The 18,424-nt window shown below is 38.8% G+C and overlaps 1 protein-coding gene across 5 annotated transcripts; it reads left to right on the top strand.

The window, feature by feature from the left end:
• Positions 1-1,662: 1,662 nt before the first annotated feature.
• On the top strand, positions 1,663-17,673 carry LOC122660136 (protein DETOXIFICATION 45, chloroplastic). 5 transcript variants are annotated; one of them, XR_006332629.1, is made up of 17 exons: positions 1,665-2,133; positions 5,028-5,170; positions 5,723-5,866; positions 5,986-6,158; positions 6,414-6,549; positions 8,639-8,735; positions 8,833-8,933; positions 13,720-13,883; positions 15,287-15,358; positions 15,472-15,588; positions 15,698-15,793; positions 15,894-16,015; positions 16,160-16,217; positions 17,022-17,076; positions 17,290-17,340; positions 17,431-17,449; positions 17,525-17,673. XR_006332629.1 is itself a non-coding variant. In XM_043855318.1 (16 exons), exons 2-15 carry the CDS (start codon positions 2,024-2,026, stop codon positions 17,031-17,033), a joined length of 1,545 nt encoding a protein of 514 aa, XP_043711253.1. In that variant the 5' UTR covers positions 1,777-1,919; positions 2,008-2,023; the 3' UTR covers positions 17,034-17,076; positions 17,290-17,508. The 5 variants fall into 5 exon arrangements, 4 of the variants coding, with proteins under 4 accessions (XP_043711252.1, XP_043711251.1, XP_043711250.1 ...); XM_043855318.1 differs by lacking the exon at positions 17,525-17,673 and having other exon boundaries at positions 1,777-1,919; positions 2,008-2,133; positions 17,290-17,508; XM_043855317.1 differs by lacking the exon at positions 17,525-17,673 and having other exon boundaries at positions 1,663-2,133; positions 5,723-5,848; positions 5,980-6,158; positions 17,290-17,508.
• The last annotated feature ends 751 nt before the right edge of the window (positions 17,674-18,424 follow it).

Here is an 18,424-nt window from a genome sequence, read left to right as displayed (position 1 = left end):
AAGGAAGCAGGGGTGAACCTAACCGATCTGGATTGGTAGAGACCCTTATCGATCACTAAAACCCATGGTTTTACTACATGTTATTGGATCAGGTATCGGTCACTTGCAAAACTAATATGATACCGGTACAGTATCGACAAGGATCGGTCATATCTGACAAAATTACCCTTGATTTCCCCTTAAAAAATGATATTTGACTGTTTTAACCCTTGTCCTAACGTATCACCGATATAATATTGGCACAATATCGAGATTGACCACAATCGAAACCGTTACATATTGCCCTGATACGAATGCTATAATACCTCAGACCAGGAACTGAGTTGCAGGATTGTTTCGCATAAGGAGAGAGAGAGAGAGAGAGAGAGAGAGAGAGAGAGAGAGAGAGAAGATTTTGGACTTAAGAGAGAGAGACATTTGAGATCAGATTTACCTATTTCCTCTTCAATCACGTATTATGGATTCTTATAAAAGAGGGAGAGAGACGAAAAAGAAAAATATAAAAAAAACAAAGAAAAATGAAACGTGGCCATAGGAGAGTGTTATTGGAGAGAAATCCTCTAGCAGAAGATCTGGACTCGTCATTGTGTCCCTGCCTGTGTGAGGAAGCACATTTGGATCTAAAAGCAACTTCAGGACTTATATCGTGCATCGCTATTTACCCCACGAAAAATTTTTGCTGCTACACTTATACCAAAATTTCGTTCTTTACCCCAAGAGTATACCCACCAAACATAGGTTCCTATCTGTACAGAAACTTCCTTCGGACCCATGACGACAGGGATACCCGGGTGGTCATGTGCCCCTACCAGTGGGAGGAAGCACATTTGGGTCCTCTACTGACTCCTCTATCGTCACCTGCCCGTCCTGCTGTGTGAAGACGGGCAGGCGGCAGTAGAGAAGAGCACTCAAAGTCTCCAACTACCATGCAAAACGATCCTCGAAGGTGAAGGTGCTTCCACTATTTGTCAACCACAAATGTGGCACATCAGATTAGAAACTATTACTCTAGCAAAATGGGAAAAAAAAAAAAATATTTAGAAACTATTTTAGGATGATATCTTATTTGATGTTTAATCAATTAATCACGTTATTAAACGCAAAATGCAAAAACTTATTTGCTGCTGTTTGGATTATGGACTTTAAAATCCAATAACCCAAACAGACACTGGTTCGCCATGACTGCTATTTATAAGGATTCCCACCGTCTGAAAACTGAAAACACCGCAGCGAGCCAAATCCGAAACAATCGCCGACGTTGTGTTTTACAGTTCTGCAGGTCATCATTCGTGGCATCCTGTGGGATTTCTTCATGATGGTAGGTGATAGAACGCAACTATATACTCTTATGGTAGCTCCAAACAACCAAAGCAGTGAGGAGGTACTGTTCTGCTCATTTTTGTGTTCTTCTCTCTACGCCATTAAACCATTAGAGTTTCTATTTTATTGAACTTAACCTAGAGTTGGCTTTCAGAATTTCTAGGTTGCATCTCGAATGTGGTTCCTTATTTCTCTAAGTTTTCGGTATTTTTGGATTATTTAATGCTGTAAAATTTTCACTTATTTCGCATTCTGATTTTGAAATATGTCTCTCCCCTTTCGTTATATCGATCTGCTTGGTTAATTAATTAATTGGAGATTTCTGTCAGATAGTCTTTGGGTAGAGATAATTTTCAATTGTAATCGTTCACACGTCCGCTGCATAATTGCAGGGATATCTTGGACCTTGGATATGAATATAAAGATATAAGCAGTGTCTCCTACAATGGCATTTGCCCAATTTTCCTCACCGCAACCTATTATTGGACTGACAAGTAGAATCCGTGAAAGGAACCCGAGGAGTAAAATGATTTGGGCACTTGGTCCCAGTAACTCAAATGTGGTTTGCAATTGCCTCAGGCAGCAATCAAATGATAAGAGTAAAATACGCTCTGTCAATGCTGTTAAGCATTGTCTTCGTTCCACCAACTGTATGATGCTGTTCTCCTCGCCAGTCACAACTTGCAGAAAACGTGTTTTCCCCATGGTCTATAATCAGTATATTTCAGATTGTGGGATGGATTCTTCCAACGTCGAGGAGAGATTCAATTCAAACAAAGGGCAAATTCTTAGCACTTTGAGGGAGAGAATCTTGTTAGACTCCACAACTACCATGCACTTCCTCTTTACTGGTTCATAAATTTTCTTAGCATGCCTTTTTCTTGTTCTACTAAAACACACACACACAGAGGTAAATGATTGTTATTTATATACTTTGAATCCCAACTGTTCTGGGGGAGTCTTATCTGTGTATTTCCTCCAAAGGTTGTTGTGCCATCCTTGATGCTCCGCACACACAAACACTGGCACAACAACAAAATAGTTTAGAAAATACACAGGAAAAAGAAAAGGAAAAACAAAGGCGAAAGCAGCAAGAACCAAAGGGCTGGAACCAGCCAAAAGGACCCAATAGCAGTGGCCCCAAAAGAGAAACAAGCCTCCTCACCCCCCCACACCCCCCCAAAAAAAATAAAAAAAAAAAAATTTATCATCCTCATATTTTACTAGAGACATAATCCTGGGGAAGTAGTTATGATTCGCATCCTCTTTAGCAGAATTCATTCCTTTTTAAATTGTCATTCTGCATGTAGCTTCATGGGTGAGAGAAGTTTCAAAACAAATTTTGAGAGTGACATGGACCTTTGAGTGGCTGAATAGGCATTTCCCTCTTCACATCTCAATAACGATGTATTCTCGAGCCCGGAAAACAGGGTAGGTGCGGACCTACACAGATCACCAGTGCTCTGTAGAGATCTCCTGCTGTGGTTTCTCTGATCAAAAGACAAATAGACCGTGACGTACCCCCATAGGTAGGAAAGGTAAGATAATGTTTAGGGGAGGTTTCTGGAGGGTAAAGATGAAGAGACTCCCTTCCCTTTGATTGGCCTGACAGATTAGGTTTCTTCTAGACATTAGGTGATGGTTTACAAAGGTGTACCGTTATCATCATCTGATGTTCCTTGGTTTCCTGAAGGTCTTTGGTAATACCATAATGGTGGGAGGATTAGTGTTTGTTTTACCAGAATGGACCATTTATCCCTTAATGTTAGGGAATGTTGGCTACTCGTAGGAGAAGGAATAAAGTCGGAGGTTCCACACCACTGTTTTTCCCCTTCTACCCTCATGGATACCTCGGTTATTTGTCACGAGGGATGTTCTTGGGGTTGATTGTCGCGGCATGGGAATATCAAGTTTCCTCATGATATAAGAGGCCACGTTGCCTTTGAAGCTAGGTGGCAGTATCGAGAGCATTGGCTGTCAAGATGAGATATTGGCAATAGGATGCACAGTGCCCCGCTTGTGTCCCTGATCTCGAAACCACAAATATGAAGATCTTACTTCATTGCATCGATATTAATGCAAACTTGACCTCAGACCAGGGAGGAACCAGTGGGAGATCGATTGCAGCAGGATCAATAAAATAGGGAGAACAATACTGAATAACTGAATTTTATATTTTTCTTTTCTGATTACATATGAAAGAAGAACATAAAAAGGTATGGAAGAAGAAGGGGATATGGAAGGGGGATAGAGGACTCTCTCAATCCAGGGTCTCTCACCCACAGCCTCTCACCGTTGCTGCATCCCACAGCAACTGCCTCTCACAGCTTCAAGCCATAGCTCTCTGTTTTCTTCAATCTTCAATCGTGCCCTGTTTTCAGCCTTGCTCCTTATTTATATAGAAGAATGGGTTACAAAAATAGAAAGTGTTTGCTAACAAGTAGCTTACAACCAAAATAGAAACTTCCTATAAAAATCTAGTTGCCATACATCAAAATAGAAACTTCTATTTTAGAGAACAAAATAAAAATAGTAACAAACTGAAATTAGAAACTACCTAAGATTCTATTGCAATGAAATAAAATCTACTTCCTAAAACTGAAAATAGAAACTAAACTATGGCAGCATTAGGATAGAATCTTTCTCCACTTGATGGGCCCAAAAGATCTTCTAAAAAGCTTCCCCACACAAGGCAAATATGGGCTGTGACACTGTTCACGTGAACAATACCGTAAACAGTGTTTTGGTCTTTTTTTCTTCATATTTCGATCTACATCAGATATTGAGAGACACTTGATGGTCTTCTGTGCTCTGAAGAGTTGAAGTGACTGCTGTTTTGACAAGATGCTTGGATATTTTACTAATGTGCGTGGGCCTTCTATCTTCCTGGGCTGAAGATGTTTTAGAGCGCACAGATGCTTTCCGCTTGGATGGTTTACGTCCCATCACTTGAATGATTCACTAGCTAGAAGCCCATGATCCCTCAATCGGTGGAGATCCTCGTAAGGATGACTCTGCCTCTGGTGTAGGATTGATCTGGATTTGGTGTAGCAATCTCTTTAGACCGTAGATCTGATGATGGATTGGGTCATAGAGAAAGGTCTGGATTGTGCCACATGGTCCTCCTTTTATCGTCCATTTGTCACCCAATGCCTTGCTGTATGTCCAGTGTTCCTAAGACCTTTCCTACACCTTTGTTTAATAATAGCTGTAAATTGTTAGTACCAAAAATAAAAAGAATTTTTGGTACATCTTTTATATTTTTGTCCCCCTTAAGTTCTGACCATTACTTTGAATGGACCTATGTCATAGGTCTTCACATACCCTTTTTCTTCTTCTAGCAAGTTTGTGTACATCTTTCTTGGCGTTCCTAGTGCCCGGCTTTTGATAAAACCATCAAACGCCGAAGTTTTCTTTTTTGCTTCTCTCTTCGCATCTTTGTACTTCCTTACATTTTCTTGATACTTATGGGTTGTCATGCCTTAAAAAAAGTCAATTTTAAATAAATAATTAGTGTGTGCTTACTAATTATTGTGAAAGTTGTGATCTTTAGATTAACTCTTCATGTTTCATGCTTCATGCTTACTCTCTCGAGTACTGTAAACTGTACATTTTTTTTTCAAACTAAATAATTACTTGTGAGTTTTGATTATGTTTCTTATTGGCTAAATTTTTTTTCCATGGTTTCTTTTTCATTTGTTTCGTAGTGAGTTGGTGGGGACTTCTAGTAGCCAGTCACATTCTCAAAGTGTCAAAAGTGAGCTCATAATGCTTGCTTTACCAGCACTTGCAGGACAAGCAATTGAGCCATTAACACAACTAATGGAGACTGCTTATATTGGTAGATTGGGTAATTTCGGTGCTTCATGTTCAGTTAACCAAAGCTTATAACAATAGATAGCTACCTTTTCTGTTCTGGTTTATTTATCCTACTTGGTTAAGTAGGTCTTTATTCAGTTTTTGGCAACTTTCACTTTTAACCCGATTCACCGCCTACGTGCCCTTTACGCGCCGTCATTCCGAAGAACACTCCCCTCCCCCCCCCCCCCCCAACTTTTACTGTGATGAGCTTTGGACTGTTTTCTGGACTTCAACCAATTACATTACTGCTGACACTATCTTTGTAAACCTTCTTTAGGACTATTTTGCTTTGTATGATTAGTGAGCTTCTCAATTGTTTTTCTTAGAGACCATATTTTACTTGTCCCTTTTTCCTTTGATCTTTTTTTACTTTAATCAAGTACCTGAAAAATCATATCTTAATTATTTTGATTTGTTTTGTTTGTCATTTCATTTATTGATTATCACTTAGTTTGAACCCTAAAGTTAAATGCCATTGAGAGCGTTTTCTTCACCATTATGAAGAGGTCTCAACTCTCAACCTTTTTGTTGTGTTCAAAAGGTCCTGTGGAGTTGGCTTCTGCTGGTGTTTCCATATCAATCTTCAATATTATATCAAAGCTATTTAACATACCTCTGCTCAGTGTTGCAACTTCATTTGTTGCTGAAGACATTTCAAAAAACACAGTCAAGGAATCTTCTTCAGGTAAAAGGCAATAAATTGTTGAAGGGATGATTTTTGGTAATTTATTTCATGGCATAAAAAAGTAGTGGGCCTGCAGTTCTATTTTACCTGAATATGGGCTGATTGGTATACAAATGAAGGTTTCCAAGAACAAGGGAGTGATGGTAAACCACTTGGTGAACTGGTGGAGGAAAGAAGGCAACTCCCATCTGTTTCTACCGCCTTACTTTTAGCTGTTGCCATTGGCATCTTTGAGGCTTTAGCCCTGTACTTTGGCGCTGGGTTGCTTCTCAACCTTATGGGCATATCATCAGTAAGTGATATGTATTTTGAATTTTCTAAGAGGTCATCACATTCCGGCATTTCTCTCCCTCTCTTAATCACATTTACTATGCTCTTCAACCAAGTATCATCTGTCAACTGGTTCTAGTTTCTTTCTCCAGCATATTAATTTTTGGAAGAGCTCTGTTTTCAATTTTCCATTGCATCATCCCCCCCCCCCCCGGTCATTTTACATATATGTGGGACAGGACGGGATGTCTTTTACCTAAACTCATTTTCTGAACAGGCTTCATCCATGCGCATTCCAGCAGAACGATTTCTCTCCTTAAGGGCCCTTGGTGCTCCTGCAGCAGTTGTTTCTCTGGCTCTTCAAGGCGTCTTCCGTGGATTTAAGGATACAAAGACTCCTACATTATGTCTAGGCAAGTGTTTTTACCTTCAAAAGTTGTTAGACTATAGACTAAGGAGTTTGTCCTAAATTCGTTGACAGTATCCCTCGCCAAGAAGTGATGCATGCTATTAATCTCTAAAATGCTATGAGGACATGGGGGGGTTATGTCTCTCCTTAAAAGATTTCCCAATTATTACACTTCATGGGCCGGCCAGCCTCCATAGAAAAACAGTAGGTTTTTATCAAGTCTGGTGGTACTCAGTGATGTCAGTTGGATATGTGTTGGACTTTTTATTTAATAGGTTTAAGTTGCAAAGATCTAGTTTGTAAATCCATAATGGGGTTAACTGCTCCAAACTAATTTTTATTAGTGGTTTTTGGTGCTTTTAATTTTGAAGTCTAACTACATGTTGAGGGTTCAAGTAGGAGTCCATTAAAGTGTTAGGGTTCAAGTCACTTGACTTCAATTGCTAGTAGGAATAAGAAGCTTTGGAAATTAGGCCTGGCTGGCTGGTCTTTTGTTGAGTTCGGATACTGATTTTGAGAGTTGAATGAAGATTATTGTGCAGTATTCCAAGTTGATTGTTTTTTTAGATGCTGTTATCTGCTATTCTGCTTTTCCTGCTACTGTTACTGAGAATTTTATGCAATTTTAACACTGTTGGATTATTGAGTTTTCAGTTTCTTCTCATGATTTTCATATCTGCAGGTTCTGCACATACAGACCTGTCAGTTGGATCTGGCGAAATCGATATCTCATTCTACTTTTATATTTGTCCTGCCTGCATATATTATACATCATATTGGATCCATCAATTGCTATTTCTGGCCCACCTATCACCTCACAAACTATTATTTAGATTTTTATCTGACCAGTGACCAGAATTACATTCCTTTTTGTTCCCTCACTCAAAACCCTTGAGATTTCAGTATTTAGGCTGCTCCACTCTTCATTGCATCCCACAGATCATTGTGCTAGGATTTTGGGTTAGTTTTAATTTTATTTGGACACTTTCACCCTTAGTTCTATTCTAATTTCTTATTGCTATGTGAATTAGGGCTCAGCTTTCCTTTCCCTTGCCTGTAGGATTGGGGATTAAGTTTTCCTTGTTCTAGTAGAATTAGGATTATACTTATACCAGTGGGATCAGGATACTTTTCTATTCCTTGTGGAGCTAGGGCTCCTATTCCTGGAAGTAAGATTCCTGTTACTAGGACAATTGGACTCTGAAAGTTCTCTCCTTACATCACTATGTTATTAACTATAATCTTGAATGCATTTGGTTAAGACTCTTGGTTCAACCCTGGGTTTGAAAACCCCATTTGGAATCGCTTTGGGCCATAGTTATCACGGTGTCCAGTTGACCCAAGGTGTTGGAGGGGAACCTGGACGCAAGGTGACACCAACAAGGCGACCAAGGCGTCCAAAGCGCCTGGACACCTAAGCAACGGCGACACTTTGACAGACAATGCTATGGTGCAATTTAAAGAAATCTAGCCCAATTATAAGGAGATAATGACAATCTGGCAATTAACCAGAATTATCAAGGGGTCACTTGGTATAATAAAAGAGGAAAGGATACAAGAAGGAATTGCAATTATTTATCAGGGACAAACTTGGAAGGGATGTTAAAATAAGGACAAATTAGATAGAATAATCATGGGGAGGGTAATAATGGAGAGAAGAAATATAAGGGACGGGATTTGTGTTATGTCGATGAAGTTATCTTCAACCTCTCGACCCAAATAGAAAGGCGGATAGCAAGGTTCACTGTGAAGAAGATAACTCCCTCATTCGATCTCCTACGGTTTTGGAATTTTGGGGATTGGTTTTTAACCCAAAGTACGAATCCTCCCAACAAACGGGTTCCAGCAACAACAAAAACAATTGAGAGAGAGAATCTTGTATCAAATGGTCCTTGTCTGCACTCTAATCATTTGTAGCAAGAAAGAATCTTGCATCAAAGAATGTTTTCTTTACTCTTGTTCTTTCATATTGTTGCCTTCAATTACGTGCTCTATTTTCATGGCTTATATATATATATCAAATATTGCTTTCATCAAACTTTCTTTTGCTCTGATTTCCTTCCTACCAACTGATTGAGTTTATCTTTATGCAGGAGGGGGCAATTTTTTAGCTGTATTTTTGTTTCCCATACTAATGTACTACTGTCGCCTGGGTGTAATTGGTGCAGCCATTGCCACTGTTGCTTCTCAGTATGTTCTTCCACATTCTGTTGACTTTGTTTCTTTGCTCTTCTTCATTGTATTCAAGGTCAATAATGATCTTGCTATTTCCCATTTCAAATATTAGGTATATTGTTACCATTTTGATGATCTGGAATCTTAATAAGAGAGCTGTGTTACTGCCTCCCAAGATGAAAAATCTGCACTTTGGTGTCTACCTAAAATCTGGTAAGTGTTTATTATTCGGGAGGAAGGTAAAGTCAAGTCCAAAATTTATTTAAATTGTCCTAATTACAATTAAAAGAATTGGATTAAAACTTAAATCTCATTGTTAGATAAAATATGTACGAGGGAGGAACCTTAAGGTTTGTTTTTATACCTATTTGAAATTAAATTAATAACTTTTTTTTTTGTTATTTGTTAGTGCCTTATTACCTTTTGCTGACTCAATGAGAGACTTGAATGGCACATACTTCTAGGTAATGTTGACTTGGATTTGGGTTTCCCAATCCTTTGTGGTGATCCAATCTTTTTCAGAACATGCTAAAGGGTGAGTCAATTGAGGAGACATAATCCCTAGTGTTTCCATGTTTTGTGATTCTAACAGAAATCAAGGTCGTCATCTCCTTGGGCAGTTAAAATTCTCAAGGGAAGGTGACAACTGATTCTAACATATTATCATAATCCCAAAAGATCATCTTCAATTCAGTTAGGAAGTTGTTTGTCCTCGTGCTTAAGGGGGCCTTCTATGTTTTCTGAGTCATAGGCCTCTGACATGGGACCAGAGATTTTCCAGCAATTTTGTCTTCACATCAAGCCGCAAGACTAAGGGCATGCAGAATGAAAATGATGAAAGTCAATTTACACTTAGGATGCTGATACATTTGGTAGTTTGTGCTTGTTGTGAGTATCATTTGCAACCAAATTGATGTTTTGGTAGATGTAAAAATCTTATGTAGCTGAGGACATGTGGGTAGAATTGTGAACTTGGATCTAGTACCTTTGTCTTTTCTCTTGAGTTTGCTTAGCCCTACATGCCTTCCTGGGGCGTGACAGTCAAAAGTGTTAGAAGATGAGACAAATAGTTTAGAGCTGAAATGCTTGAATGTTCTATTAGACCATCCAAGCTTCTATTTATAATAGAAGCCTCAAAGAGGAAAATTACACAGGTACCCCCCTACTATGACTTACTCTAAATAATAAAAGGAAAATTATATAGTAAAGTACCCAGTATACCCCCACGGTATACGCCATACAATCCAACACTCCCCCTCAAGTTGGAGCATAGATATCTATCATGCCCAACTTGGATACAAAAGGATGAAACAGTTTTCCACTCAATCCCTTAGTGAACACATCAGCAAGCTGATCTTCAGACTTCACGTAGGAATATAAACAAGGCCACTCAAGCTTTTCTTTAATAAAATGTCTGTCAATCTCCACATGTTTAGTATGATCATGCTAGACTGGGTTGTGGGCTACGCTGATTGCAGCCTTGTTGTCACAGTATAGTATCATGGGCAGAGAAATAGGAACACCAATGTCTTGAAGTAGCCCACGAAGCCATAATAACTCACAAATACCTTGGGACATTGCATGAAATTCAGCCTCGACGCTTGATCTAGCCACACCACATTTTGCTTCTTGCTGCGCCATGTGACTAGGTTGCCACCAACAAAGGTGCAATACCCTGTAACAGACTTGCGATCAGAAGAGCCAGCCCAATCAACATCCGTATAGGCTTCAACTCGAAAGTGATCATGTGGAGATAGGAGAATTCCCTTTCCTGGTGCTGACTTTAAGTATCGAAGAATGCGAAGAATAACCTCCATCTGAGTAGAATAGGGATCATGCATGAACTGGCTTACCAAGCTCACAACAACAGGTTCAGGTGTTGTTGTGGCGGTGATCTCAACTTGCATTTTCTTTAACTGCCTATGAAAGACTTTGAGGTTGGGAACATCAATCAGCCTTTTAACCTGGGAAGTAGGCTCCCCCTGTGTTGAAATATCAATGTCTACAACATTGTCACCGTGGACAGGCAAGGGTGAAGGAACAGAAATAGGGAGAAAAGGTTCCTGGACAGCCACATCTTCACTATTACACTCTCGTTGAAAAGGTGGCGAGGAATCATAGGGAACTGATTCATGAAAGACAACATTCATACTCACCACAGTACGGCGAGCAAGAGGAAAGTAACACTTATAACCCTTACGTGTGGGAGAATAATGTAGTCCTAGAATAGGAAATAATCCTACTAGGAGCCAGGTAGAATCAAGCTCTGGTTAAGCCTGCTGTTTAGGGCTGATTAGGGGCTGTTTTAGGGAAAAATTAGGGTTTAGGATGGGAATTTGGGAATGGGGTTTATGGGGTTTTAATCTGCAGGTTTAGAGGGTCATTATGATATAAAAATATCTGGATTTGGTTAGGTTTCAAAATTCTGCAGATTTAGGGTTAGGGTTTCGGGTTTTGTAATCAAGAAAAACAACTAGAACTAGGGTTAACGGTAGGATTCAGGGGCTGGGGTTTAGGTCGAGTGTTAGGGGTTCTTGGGGGAAGGTTCGGTCCAATTATGAAGGTAATCTGTCGGCTGAGACAGTCTAGACAGAATTTGGGCCAATTAGGGTTTTAATGGGGAAAAAGAATTTAGGGTTTGTGATGGATGGATGGGATCCAAAGCTGGATCGAGTGGAGGGGACATAGGAAGGGGGCTGTAGCCTGATTTTGATGGTAATCTAATGAGAGAACAGGTCTGGGCAGAGTTAAGACTGGCTAGGGTTTATGGAATACAAATAGAAATAAAAAGAGGATCGAATGGGGAAGGGGAAAGAAGGATAAAACAGAAATTAATAGGTAGACTTACAGCAGATATCCACGGCAGTAAATCTAGCATTGAAGGATAGAACCACCTTCACAAAGAGCCTCCCAGCCGTCACGGCGTAAGGAGTCGCAGGATTCCACCCCACCCTTCCACCTTGATGTACCCACAAGGATGCAAACACTCTTGAAGAGCAAGGAGCAGCAGCAGCAGAATCGCCAGCAGCAGAAAACAGGGTTTTTTTTCAAATTTCAATTGTGGGGAGCCTCCCACGATCTCTTATATTTATAATAAGGCCATAGGCCAATTCCTACTACAAATTAAATACCTCTCCTTCACAAAAACGTGGAAGGGAGAGGTTTAAGTCTAATTAATTACTTAAAACAGTGTAATGACTTAACTACCCCTACTAACTTAAAAATAAAAGAATCTAACTTAGAACAATTAATTTAAGTGAAGATTCCATACTAGCCAATAGGATATAAGAACCTATTAGCCAATAGGAACATTTCACTTAAATTAGAGCCATTGAACCAATTGGATGCAACCAAATCTAAACCGGTTCAATCTAAAAACATAAAAATAACTAAGTATTGGGCTAATCCCGTATGGAACCTAAGTACCCCTAGTTTAGGCTCATTAAAGTGGCTTATTACATAAAAAACCCTTGGGAACAAAGGCCCAACATGGATATAACCCAACCCTAGGCCTATTTCTAAAGAAATAAGCCCTATTTGGTGATCATTCTGCATCAGAATACCCAAGCAATATGTACTGTAAACCACGAGGTTCGAATTTTCCAGGGGAATGTGATGTCACGGACATAACACACATAACTAAAAGTGCGGGGAGGGACAACAAAAGAGGAAGACCCCTCCAAAACCTCATTAGGAGATCGAGCACTCAAAAAACGAGTACGCATGCGGTTTATTAGATAAGCAACAGTGAGGGCAACATTACTTCAATACTGTGAAGGAACATGACGAGCAAACATGAGTGAATGGCCGACTTCCAAAAGATGGCGGTTCTTTCTTTCGGCCACCCAATTTCGGGTAGGAGTCTCAACACAGCTGGTTTGGTGAATGAGTCCATGACCAGCTAGATATTTCTGGAACTGGCCCTCAGTGTATTCAATATCATTATCACTCTTAAGAATTTTAATGGTAGCTTGATACTGGGTCTGAACCATTTTATGAAATAGTTGGAAACAACGGAATACTTCACTCTTATGTTGCATCATATAAACCCAAGTGATACGGAAATGACAATCTATGAAAGTAACAAACCAACGATGACCAAAAATGTATCTACTTTGAGTATGTAATCCAAGGTTATTATATAAAGAAGTTTTGCCTGTGGGGTTAGATTATTCCAATCTACACACAGCTCTTCCATCCTCTCGGGTCTCCATCCTTCTTCTCTTCTCTCTATTCTCTCGCTCTGGTGTGTTAGCTACTGATTTCATTACATATCCAAAATCGTTTGAGGTTGAATTTGCATCTGATCATCCATTCCTGCTAGTAGACGGGCAATCCATCCTGATCTGTGGATTCAAGATGCCTAGACTGATACAATCCCTGATCTAATACTTGAAACTGTGCTCAACATTTGGATTGGTATACCTGTGCAGATGCATTGGACTATTGGACTGCTGTACTGGTTTCGGGATTCTGATTGAGAAAGAAAATATTTTTCAGTCTTTCAATATCAAACTATGAGTGTTGAATGATTTTATGATTTCCATGGGGAGAAGAAAAGGTTCTAATATGTAATTTCTTGTTTCATTACTATGTCTGCAATATATATCTTTTATCGAACTATTATATACAAACACAGCCAGTTGCATTGAGTTGACTACTCGATTAAATTTATGGTGAAGTGTTGCATTGAGTTGACTACTCAATCAAATTTGTGGTCAAGTGTTGCATTGAGTTGACTACTCGATCAAATTTGTGGTTAAGTTTTTGGGATTTTAAATATGCCTGCAATGAGCATATTACAGTCTATTTTAGTAGTTGCTCATCCAGTCAGCATGATTAACAAAGTAGTTTCATTTCATTGACAAGTCCTATATTTGCTGGTTTGAATATATGAAACATCTTTCAATGCTCTGCCTGAGTTGTTCTTCCCGAATTCTTGAAAGTTTTAATGTCTTGCCAACATTCTGTTCACATAATATAATTTTTTCCTGATTAGGTGGTTTTCTTCTTGGGAGAACTCTAGCTTGTCTAGTGACCATGACTTTGGGGACATCAATGGCCGTTCGTCAAGGACCATTGGCTATGGCAGCTCATCAGATTTGTTTGCAAGTGTGGTTGGCAGTATCTCTCCTCACAGATGCACTTGCTACATCTGGTCAGGTAGTCTATCACAACTTCTTGAATACTTTCTCAGTTTCGTTCTCTCATAGCTTGTGTTTAATCCCCTCTCCACCTATGTTTTTGCTGTAACTCAAGATTTGTCATTTGAAGAAAACATAATATCAGCAGTGTGGCATAGGGGAGAGAATGTACTGGAACTTACATATTTAGCTTTTGTAAGATTAATAACTAAATTGTACTCATTTGTTATGATGTTTCATTTTTTTCTTCCTTTTAGCAGGAAACGGGGATTACTAACGCAGATTAGATGAATTTTATTACCTTTCTACCCTTGCTTGTTGGTTATGATTCATAATCTGTAAAAATACTATATTGGATATTTTATGTGTATATGTTTTGTTTTCTTGTTGTATGTCTGCAATGTAATACTATGACTTAATGAGTAATTTCTGTATATTGTGGCCTGAATTTCACTTCGTAATTAACAATTGCACATCTTTAATATGTATTGCTATTCTTGATTTCTTCGTAACTGTTTTTTGTGTAAGATTTTTGTAGCTTTTCCTGCACTGTGCTCATGTAAGTAATCTGAAAAATCCAACTCGGTAATGAAAGTTGGATCTACAGAAAATTGTCAAGTACTGCTGCAAATTCTACGCATGGTTGGATGATATACTGCAAAACTCCCGCTAACAGGGAGGCTGTGACAAATGACTCCGACAACCCTGTTACTCTCCATATGAAGAAACATGAACATCAGCCAATTAATTCCATACTGTTATCCGTGGTTGGTTTTCCTATAATGTTAACAAGCAGGTGCTGTAGCTTAGAAACATTCCAGTAGGCCAGGACTTAACCAATCCCCTTACCTTATTGTATTGGGAAATTTGTTTTTGCTAATTTTCCCCCTTTGCTTTACCTTATCAGTGGGAAACTTATTTCACCAGATTAAATTTGATCTTGATTAATGAACTGGGATCAGAGTAGGCCTGTGGGCTTTACTGCTACAGCTGCCAGGTTTAAGCCTACCTTCCAGTACCCATGCCCCACTTGACTCTTTTGGACTCCCTGTATGGTGCGGCTGGCTTTGGTGTGGGTTCTGATTCCATTAGCGCATGGTAGCCTCTAAATATTATTTCTCTTGGTTATTCTATAGCTACCTAGTAATAACAGGGGCACATGTATTGGTGTTGGGTATGGATACGTGCTATTTAACTATCTCTATATAAATGTATTTGTGTAGGCAATCAGCTAGGTGCGTCTATTATTATGTATTCTTTCCCTGCCAGTACGTCAGATTATCTTTTTCATATTTACATTGTAGAAAACTGCAGGTTCTGTTCATATGAATTTATATCTATGTTTTTGTGGATATTCTGTGATAATTGTATATGCGTGTACTATATTTTCATGTGGTTAATTCTTTTTTATTTAATTTGTAGGCCTTGATTGCAAGTTCTTTCTCAAAGGGTGACTACAGCACAGTGAAAGAAATCACCCGTTTTGTCTTAAAGGTGAATTTTCCCTTAAATAAATTGGCATTTATTTTCAGTTTATGTTGCATCTAGAGTTACAATGCATCTTACAATTTCCAAGTCTCTGAGCTTTCTAATGGATGCTTCTTCAGGTGGGAGTATTTATGGGGATTTCCTTAGCCTTAATATTGGGTGCATCCTTTGGTTCTCTTGCTACATTGTTCACCAAAGACGTGGAAGTACTAGGAATTGTCAGAACTGGGGTACTGGTATGTAATTTAAAAGCAGTTTGGGCTTTTCTTTTCCTTCCCCCATCCCCCTTATGTTCTGGGGTCAGTGGACACCTCTCTGATGCGCTACCATTTGAATCTGTAACAGTTTGTAAGTGCCAGCCAACCTTTCAATGCTCTGGCTTTTATTTTTGATGGTCTCCATTATGGTGTTTCAGACTTCTCATATGCAGCTCAGTCTATGGTAAGCGGTATTAACATGATATGAACTCTGATATCTTAAGATTTCTCAATCAGAATAAGCTGTGGAATGAGCATTTTGCATTAATTAATTATTTTTGTAGATAGTGGTGGGGGTAATATCTTCTGCAGTTTTGCTATATGCTCCTTCTATATTTGGTCTTTATGGAGTTTGGCTGGGCTTGACTCTTTTCATGAGCTTGCGAATGGTGGCAGGATTTATCAGGTAAATTTTGTATGCTTGTTACTCCCCTTTCTGGCGGCTTCTTATTTATTAATTGTAGCTTCTTTTCTTTTGGGGGGCTTGTTGTGTTTGTTGTATATATTCCAATCCAACAAAACCACTTTATTTATGTTTTAATTTTTTCAGATTGGCATCAAAAAATGGTCCATGGTGGTTCTTGCAGGAGGACTTCCACAAAAATGAGGTTGGGAAATATGATAGTTCAACTTTATTATCAATCATGATTGCCTGATTTGCTAGTATGTACAGGATCATTCTAACTATTTGCCTATATAGATTTGAATGCCTCTGTTAGTTTATTGCTTGACTGGGGTAAACAGATTTTTTACGATGTCAGGTTCAGAATTCTTCTTCCATCATGTTTTGTTTGTTATTTGCTTTCTCATCCCTTAGTTGTATTGGCAACAGTTACTAATGGAGAAGCCTATTAATTTTTTTATTTTCTTTTTGGGTACCATGAGAAACCTATAACTGATCATATTCATACATGGTCTCCAGACCCTCTAAAAGTGACTTGACTTCCTTGCTAAGAAGATAATTTTCTTCAGAGACAATATGCTTCACTTTATGAATAATTTTTTAGGGGCAAATGAGGGAACCCCCTTTGGAATCTGATAATAGGGGGAGGGCCATTTATGACATATCACCCCCTAACATGAACAATGATGTGAGGGGGTGTGCAATTTAATTTTTGAGCTGGCATTGTGCAAATCTTTTCCCCAATTTTTTAATATCAAAGTTGTTCCTTTTGTTTGAGTTCGTGAAACAAAATTCATAGTTACTTTGTTGGTGTTTTGTGTTTTGCTAGTTTGACTTTAAATCATTTAGAGTTGTAAATGCTGGATTTTTCCCCCTTGTGATGCATTTTTTTTTTTCTTCGTCCCCCCCCCCCCCCACACCTTTTCGGTGGTCGGGGGGGGGGGGGGAGAGGTTGAATGCTTTTGATCTTTGTATTGGGTTGAAATTCCTGACCCACTTTGATTTGCAGGTAGCAGGTTGAAATTGAAGCCATCTGGATGTCAGACATGAATTGCCAAATGCAAGTATGAAAAACCTTGAACTACATTTTATGATATGTTTTCCGGGCCTGTAGATGATTCTCCTCATCAATTGATCAGATCTAGTTGCGAAAAAGGCCATCTCTTTCTTGACATATGTCATCCACTTTTTTTACTTTGTTGACTTGGGAAATTATGCCTTTTTTGTTGGGGTATCCTGTTTTGTTTTGCTTTAAATATATTTTGAAAACCCTATAGGGGCTGCTGGCAAGGATCAGGACCTCCATTGTATGGGCGAAGGCAACACAAGATGCTCTTAGTTTTGTCACAAGCTGATTTCGACTCACTTCTGAGGAAATCATGTCATCTGATTATGTTTTGGTCTCCAAATGGGCATAGGTGCTGAATCCCTCCAAACAGGGAGGCACTGGCACCATCAGATGGTTAGGGGTGTTAATGGGTTTGATCTCGGACACTCTCCAGTTCATGAGGTAAGGGTGCAGACTTGGGGAGGGCACCAGGGAACCTATTCTCAATCCTAAGAATGGAAAAATCAACTGATGACCATTCCATCTCAGGAATGAACTGAGGTCCTTACCCCCATCTGATCTTCACACTTGACTTATCCTAATTTATGTTCGGTTGGGTCAGACTAAGTGGTGTTAGGATTTGGTTACGATATCATTTAATCAAAAGATTTGTTGCAACAAGTTATTTTGAGGGGGTCTACTTCTAGTAGAGAATTTATTTTTCTAGAACAAGCACTTTTGCCTGATTGTAAATTTCATTTTGAATAGGCCAACATATCTGAATGTTTTTTGTGGAATGATGTAAATGTCCATGAATTCTGTTTTGCGGTAGTGCTATGCCAGTCCATTGAAGAAAATAAATTTGGTTAGTTTTGGTCAGTTTGACCTTTTATTTTAATTTTGGAAATTTCATTCGAAACGAACCCTTTTGGCTGTTCACAACCATATCTGGAGTTGTGTTTTATTTATTGATAGTACTCCAAAAGAGGCTGGTTTGAATTTATGTTTTTGAATTTAAATGGATCTACTGGACTATTTAGTTCCGTCATTTTTTCCCCTCCTGAATTCTGATATTTGGGGCCTGAAAAGTTGATTTTATGTTTTTTTTTTTACGTTGATAGCAAGAATTGAGGTTAGCTATTCATTGTTTATATTAATTGTATCATATGTTTTCTTGCACAAAAAATTATTCTTTTAATACAATCTACTGATGATTTCAAGTGAAGGGATTTATGGATGTGACATTAAGAAGGCTCACTTGCCATTTCTAGGTTTGCTTTTAACCAAGCCTTTTGTTTTTTTACTTGGGCTCCTTTTGTTTCGATGTAAAGGAAAATTTTACGTGGTAAATATTACTTCGTAAA

Source organism: Telopea speciosissima, chromosome 4, assembly GCF_018873765.1.
Source record: "Telopea speciosissima isolate NSW1024214 ecotype Mountain lineage chromosome 4, Tspe_v1, whole genome shotgun sequence".
In the NCBI taxonomy this organism is placed as follows: Eukaryota; Viridiplantae; Streptophyta; class Magnoliopsida; order Proteales; family Proteaceae; genus Telopea; species Telopea speciosissima.
This window is presented reverse-complemented; position numbering and strand designations above follow the sequence as displayed.